Source organism: Penaeus chinensis, chromosome 31 (assembly GCF_019202785.1).
Source record: "Penaeus chinensis breed Huanghai No. 1 chromosome 31, ASM1920278v2, whole genome shotgun sequence".
In the NCBI taxonomy this organism is placed as follows: domain Eukaryota; kingdom Metazoa; phylum Arthropoda; class Malacostraca; order Decapoda; family Penaeidae; genus Penaeus; species Penaeus chinensis.
Window position 1 is genome coordinate 36,545,104 of NC_061849.1, and position 7,500 is coordinate 36,552,603.

General features: G+C 49.0%; 1 protein-coding gene across 3 annotated transcripts in view; it reads left to right on the forward strand.

Annotated features, from left to right (window-relative positions):
* Nucleotides 1–7,500, forward strand: part of LOC125041833 — a 37,104-nt gene that overhangs the window by 2,130 nt on the left and 27,474 nt on the right. For all 3 annotated transcript variants that reach the window (XM_047637169.1, XM_047637170.1, XM_047637171.1), the window contains one exon: nucleotides 4,759–5,040. In XM_047637169.1, the coding sequence (XP_047493125.1) occupies nucleotides 4,759–5,040 (282 nt within the window). Of the gene's footprint in view, nucleotides 1–4,758; nucleotides 5,041–7,500 lie in introns of those variants that run through there.

A 7,500-nucleotide genomic window follows, 5' to 3' on the forward strand; every position in this document is an offset into this window, starting at 1 on the left:
ATTCCACTCTCAGAGCACTGGAAACACTGACATTCTCCTTGCAGAACACTGGAAACACTGACATTCCACTCTCAGAGCACTGGAAACACTGACATTCTCCTTGCAGAACACTGGAAACACTGACATTCCACTCTCAGAGCACTGGAAACACTGACATTCTCCTTGCAGAACACTGGAAACACTGACATTCCACTCTCAGAGCACTGGAAACACTGACATTCTCCTTGCAGAACACTGGAAACACTGACATTCCACTCTCAGAGCACTGGAAACACTGACATTCTCCTTGCAGAACACTGGAAACACTGACATTCCGTGCAGCAGTAGCGTTCTCGTCTAGCAATCTTGCTGACCTGCGTTCGAATCCCTCGCCGCCAGTGGATGGTAACCCCGGCCATTCCTTGCACACAGGGGATAGTTTAGAAGCAAAATGAAACAGACAGTATGTCACACCAAGAATATCCATTGTTACAAATGGAATCAAAACTAAACTTAAAAAAAAAAAGCTTTTTAAACTTCAGAACACTGGAAACACTAACATTTCGCTTTCAGAACAATGGAAACACTGACATTCCGTTCTCAGAGCACTGGAAACACTGACATTCTGCTTTCAGAACAATGGAAACACTGACATTCCATTTGTAGATTACTCGAAACACTGACATTCTGCTTTCAGAGCACTAGAAACACTGACATTCTCCTTGCAGAACACTGGAAACACTGACACTCTGCTTACAGAACACAGGAAACACTGACATTCCACTTTGAGAACACTGGAAACACTGACATTCCACTCTCTGAGCACTGGAAACACTGACATCCCATTTGTAGAACATTGGAATCACTGACATTCCCCTTTCAGAGCACTGGAAACACTAACATTCCGCTTTCAGAATACTAGAAACACTGACATTCTGCAAACCTTCTCCCCCTGGACTCACGAATCGATCTAATGGCAACACAATTCCTGTCAAAGGTCGTCCAGGCTCCCAGGAACACAAGCCTAAGACAAAAATTAGTCAGACGCAAGATAATGAGCTGTTTGCAAACAACTGGCTGTCTCACACAGCCAGGGTGTTGATACGCCATCAGCTCAAAGAACAGCTTCTTGCTAAGGGCATGGACTCCCCCCACCCCGACTTTGCCGAAGCCCCGCCGTGGGCACTGAGCCTGATAGAGTTCAACATAATGAGCCTGTCAATGAAAAAGAGCCTATACCCCATGCCTAGCCTAAAGGCAGAAGCCCATTGCAGCCATCACTCCTCCGGGTAGTAGAACATACTACACGGATGGATCGGTCGATCCCTTGAGCCACACTGCAGGCGCCGGCTTTGCAGCAAGGGACGCCATGCAATCCATGAGGGTAACAGACAACGCCTCCTCGCTACAGGCAGAGGCAGTTGCAATCATGGGAGCCCTAGCCCACGCTTCCCTAAGGGAAGGACACGTGGTCATACACACAGACTCCAGGGCAGCCATTGACTGGCTTCAGCACAGCTCACCCACAGACATCTACCTACTGACCACGATTCTCACAATGGCACAGAGAATTCTTGCTCAGGGTAGAAGAATCATCATCAACTGGGTCACAAGCCACATCGGCATCAGAGGGAACGAGTTTGCTGACAGACTAGCCGTCGCTGGCAGGGGCATGCCCCCAAATCCCATGACGATAAAACCGAGCCGAAAATTACTTAAGGAGAAGAGTGCCTTGGTCGGTCGTACCATCCTACGGCAGCTCCACAGAGAGGAAACGAGAACCTCCCCCTCGGCCAGCTGGTACTCAGACGCCACAGGCTATGAACCACTGGCACTCTCTGAAGTAATCAACAGAGGTACCGAAGTCATTCTTCACAGAATGCGCCTAGGTTACCACTGTGCATGGCAGATTATCACAACAATTGAACGCGATGAAAGGTGCTGCAAGCACTGCGGCGAGCCGAACGCCACACTAGTACAATACTTAGAAAATTGTGACCATACACAATTCCTGAGACAGGGACCGCCCACAACAGCCGACGTGCTGGTAAAGAGGCTGTGCGATATGCTTACACCATGGCAGCAGGAGCGCCTGCTGGCAATCCCGCCGCCACGGTAAGCACCGAGTGTCAGACAAATAAATGAGACAGCCGTAAAAAGCTGACACAGGCCGGCTCATATTTAGAAGGCCCGGGCGAAGCTAGAACTTCGCAAAGAACTTGAATTAAGTTCAATATAAAAGTATAAAAATTAAAAACAGAGGAGGGTTGAAAGACGTGAAGGAAGTGTGAGAAGCACACAAAGGAAAAGATGATGCTGCCAAGCCAGGAACTGGCCCCTGTTCATCGCCTCGGTCCGGCGAGAAGACATCGCGACCAGGGCCGCCCTTCTTCTCCTGAAGAAGGCATGGTCTATCCAGACGGGCAACCAAAACGCGAGGTTTGTAGTTGTTATTTACATCGCCTCCTGCACCAGGGAGAGGCACAGAAGCATTTCTCGTGATCGTGAGGACGACACAACTCGTCCCCAGCCCATAGTACAGATCCATGTGGGTGCTTTATTTTGATTGATCTGTAGCTTGTGTACATTTGTATGTAATGTGAGTGTGGGTGCAGTGTGTGTGAGAGAGGTGGGTGTATAAGGGCTTTGAACAGGTGCAGTTTGGCGTGGGAGGTAGCTCATCTAATTGTCAGCACGCCATTAAGAGTAGGTCAAGCTGACGCTGACCCACTTTTCGTGACGTTTGCTGCTCCCGGAACCGAGGGCGCGGACGAGTCCGAACCACGCCCCCCTCGAGGTCCGGGAGGGACTCCTGGGAGAGGGAGACGTGGCATTCTCGGGAATCGGCGGACCAATTCCCGATGTTTCCTAGTCCCCCGAGGTTCCCCCCAACGGGGAGAACGGGGGCTGCGTCCCCGAGGGGAGCAGGTAGCGAGGTAGCCCCCGCTTCGACCTCAGGGAGGTCGATTTGGAGGCTATCCCCGCTATCGGAGTCCCCCAGAATGGTCTTGTCATGGTGACGACGAGTGGATGCGGTGTTCGCCGGGGGCAGTGGGTCTTTTTTGTCTTTCTTCTTGTGCGTGTTTAGTGGTGATGGTAGTTTGCGTTTGTGTTCTTTTGTGTTTTTTGTAGTATTTTGTTGTAAGCTTAGTTTGGGTAGGCGTCGTGGTTGTAGTTGTGGGAGTAGATGTGTGCGGGAGGTAGAGGGCTGTGGGTGTTAGGTGGTCGCCGGTCTATCCTCGGTGTTTGTTTGTTTGAGTGTGATATTCAGGTATGTATAGGTCTTCGTCTTCAAAGATTTCCCTGGGAATCACAATGTTAGGGAGGTTGTTTCTTTGTGTGAGTACAGGGACAATGTTTGCGAATATTTTTGCTTTGTATTTAGCAGCTATCAAAGCTACGTGTAGTATAGTTTGTATTTTAGTGTTAATGTCAGGGGTGAGGGTGTTGGTTTGGGGGAACTGAGGTGGGGGAGGCATTGTGGTTCTCGGGGGAATCGTGGGAGGTCTTGTGGTGATGGGTGTAGATGTCTGTAGGGGTTGAACTGTTGAGGCGTATGTTGGGTTGATGTTTTGTTTATGTGCTTGTCTTTTTGGTCTTCAGTATTTCTTTCGTGTAGGGCAAGACCTGCTGACGGCGGCGTGCTGCCCCTCACAGTTGCAACATTTGGTGGGCTTGTTGCAAGTGGCGTAGAAGTGCCCGACTTCGCCACAACGACTGCACCTTTGTTCCTAGGTGCATGTGTTTTTTATGATTGTATCTGTAGCACTTCAGGCATTGATCAATCTGAATAAAGCACTCATGTTATGTTATAGGTGGGGACGGATGTGTTAAACATCACGATCCCACGAGAAATGAGTTTCTGCGCCTCTTCAGGCGAGGAGCATCGGATCTTGACAATCCGAGATTCGGGAGGTTTGTAAATGTCAACTACAGTGACATCGTTTTTGGCTGTTATTTCCGCCTGAATGGCCTCACACGATCGTGGCGGGATTGTTTTGTCGATCTTTTTTGCCAAGACCGTGCATTTTGCCATGAGCAGCGAGTTTTCTTTGGCCAGATGAAGAGAGGAAGGGGGTCATTTGTTCCGGTTTGGCTACAACAACTTTATAACCATTGTGGACTTTGAAGCAGTGCGTGACTGCAACCTCAGTGATTTCGAAGTTCTCTGGAGAGCCACCTCACAGGAGATGGGCTCCCCAGAGTATGTTAATTTGATCATGTGACCCATGATGGCATAGCGTAAGGGTGATGGTGATGGGAAATGGGGCTAGCAAAGCTAATATAACGAGAACGTGAAATGGCAGAAAGTGGTTTAAAAAAAGGGAGGCACTGTGAGAAATTGACAGTCTTTGTGTGTTAGGGTCGGTCGGGGTTCAACCCTTCCGAACACCCAGAGTTATGCACACAAGGCCAAGGTCGTCTTTGCGTAGGGTGTCTAATAGTCTCTTTACAAGGAGACCCACACAAAAACCTTGTGACCTAGAGGTCCTAAGAGTCCTATCTGCTTAGAAGGAGGGTTTCCTCTGCTTTATAAGATCTGTGTGTGATAAGCCTGTAACATGTCAAGGATTATTAAACAATAATTTTCTTTTAAAAATTATTGATATTTTTATGTTCAAACCATCCGTAAATACTACCACTTGAATATTATCTAAGTTCACTACATTACACAGGATCAGTCTAAAAGTAAACATGAAGTGTGTAACGAAATCAGAGAAAGGGAGAGAAAGAGAAAGAGAGAGAGAGAGAGAAATAACAAACATCTCACCGCCACAGAACCTGCAAGGCAGCCATGAAGGAGCGACGTCTACTACTCGCGACATCCGTGGGGCTGCTGATCATTGTCTTTCTTCAAGTGGGGCTGGAGAAGTCCTTCAGGAGGAGCCCGCCTCCTGCTGTCCTCAAGAGTGCCGTAGAAAACCCGACGTTGAAGGACAGCTGTTTCGACTACGTGAATTTTACCGCCGAGAACGTCTGCTGCAAGATGCGGAAGTACACGGCGGGGGACGTGCTGCGCTGCGTCGAGCGGTTCAGTGCAGAGCAAAGACTACAACGCAAGTGGGTGTATTACTATCATTAGTAGTAGTAGTAGAAGACTGTCTGTATGGTTTGCGAAGTTCTAGCTTCGCCCGGGCCTTCTAAATATGGCCCGGCCTGTGGCAGCTTTTTACGGCTGTCTCATTGAGTTGTCTGACACTCGGCGCTTACCGTGGCGGCGGGATTGCCAGCAGGCGCTCCTGCCGCCATGGTGTAGGCATTTCGCATAGCCTCTTTACCAGCACGGCGGCTGTTGTGGGCGGTCCCTGTCTCATTAATTGTGTTAGTAGAAGAAGCAGCAGCAGTAGCAGCCTCCGGGCTAGTACAGTGGTAACGTGCCGGCACGTTACACAGCGCTCGCCTACTTAAGCATCGTGCCTGGCACATTTAAGCCGCGGAATCAAGGAGTAACACACACTCATCGGCTGGACTCTGACCGCAACACACCCGCTGTAATAAAGAGTAAATTTGACTACCGTGTGTTTACCTTAAACCATACTATTCCATAGTAAATGGGTATGTGGCCATCTACTATGTTAGTCTGGTGTATTATCTCTTTGGGGAGTGACTGTGTGGGTGTGAGTGCCCACAGGTTTGGCTGGGTGATGAAGGCTGAAGTTGGAGTTCTACAGGGGAACTGGCTAAGGACTGGGCAGTCCTTGTGTGCTGCTGCTATGTTCTTGGTCTGCTGGAGGATCGGGAAATGGTCATCACGCTAGCTGCCTGCGCGGCTTAAGTAGGCGAGCGCTGTGTAAGCGCGCAGGGAACGAGGGGAACCATCTGTCCAATGAGCGCGGACAAAGCGTCGGACCTGGGCATGCCCAACCTGGGAAGTACGCTGAGCTTCAGGTTGCGGGGTCATGCTACTACAGGTACTCCCCCTCCAGAGAGTGAGCTAAGCGAAGGAGCGATATACCGGAACGTGTCACTCCATTTGTTGGGTCATTCCGGAGGTCACCAGTATAGTAAATGGATATGTGGCCATCTACTATGTTAGTCTGGTGTCTTGTCTCTTTAGGGAGTGACTGTGTGGGTGTGAGTGCCCACAGGTTTGGCTGGGTGATGAAGGCTGAAGTTGGAGTTCTACGGGGGAGCCGGGAGGCTCCCCAGTCGGCTAAAGACTGGGCAGTCCTTGTGTGGTGCTGCTATGCTCTTGGTCTGCTGGAGGATCAGGGAATGGTGATCTCGCTAGCTGCCTGCGCGGCTCAAGTAGGAGAGCGCTGTGTAAGCGCGCAGGGAACATGGGGAGCCCGCTGTCCAATGAGCGCGGACAAGGCGGCGGACCTGGGCATGCCCAACCTGGGAAGTACGCTGAGCTTCAGGTTGCGGGGTCATGCTACTACAACACGTTAGCGAGTCGGCATTAGTCAACACAGGCCGAGCTCCCCTCATGGGCATAGCCAGGCGAGACTCAGCTTCGCATATCAGACTTAGCCTTAGTAGCAGTAGTAATAACAGTCATATCAATCTGCCAGTGATATAGAGGAGAGCGTGGTGGGACCATACAAAACGTTCATTTTAGTTATTTTTTGAACTCCTACACACCTCTAACTCTTTCTGGGATCAGTCACAGTTGACTTGCGATTTTAGGTAAATATTTTGCTTTTTTTGTTATTCAGAAGAGGACAACAAATGATCTTTTGCTACTCGTTTGCCATGTCCAAAACGATCCCATATTTGCCTGGAGGACAGTGACCGTCCGTGTTATTGGGGAATATTGCACAATACCCTTATACTTCACGTATTTTCTAATTTGTAATCATTGGGTACCTACATCATTAAATCACTGGAGGATAATCTTGTATTGACATTACATATTCCAGTGCTCTTTCAGCAATTGAGATGTCATCACTGCGCAGCGCATCCCCATACACACTCAATCAAGACCTGTGCTCTGGGTTTGAGGAGGCGCCTGAATCACCACAGCGCCTGTGCGGATATGAAAGTGGAAGTGGAGATGGTCAAAGTGTCGCGAACTTCCTTTTTCTGAAAATGTTAAGAAAGATGACTTCCGTGCTTCAAACAATTAACAAGAAGTACATCATATTTTTTGCTCTAACCCACGTGGTGAACACACATAAAGTATGCGCATCTCCCTTCACTTATGGCTTAATACTTTACTTTTAAACTGAATTGAAGTTTTTAGACATTGCACTGTAATTTGAGGTCAACTGCGGAGCCTCGTCCTGACACAGCTGGAGCCTCCTCCTCCGAGGCCGCACTGGGGCTCTCTTACCAGTATGTCTGGCAGGATCCCGGGAGCCGTGCTATCTCCCCGATGGCATTGCCTCATGTTGTTTATTTCAGTTCAATACCTGCACATATCAAGGAACGGCTATAGTGTTCTGGCTTCATGATGTGGTAGGAATTATTCTTTGTGTTTTTGGAGAGTTGTCAATCTAAGGACAATACTGTTCTACCACTGTTATTATCTGTGTCTATTAGCTCATTGGTTAATTGTTCGACATTAGTGATCATCTC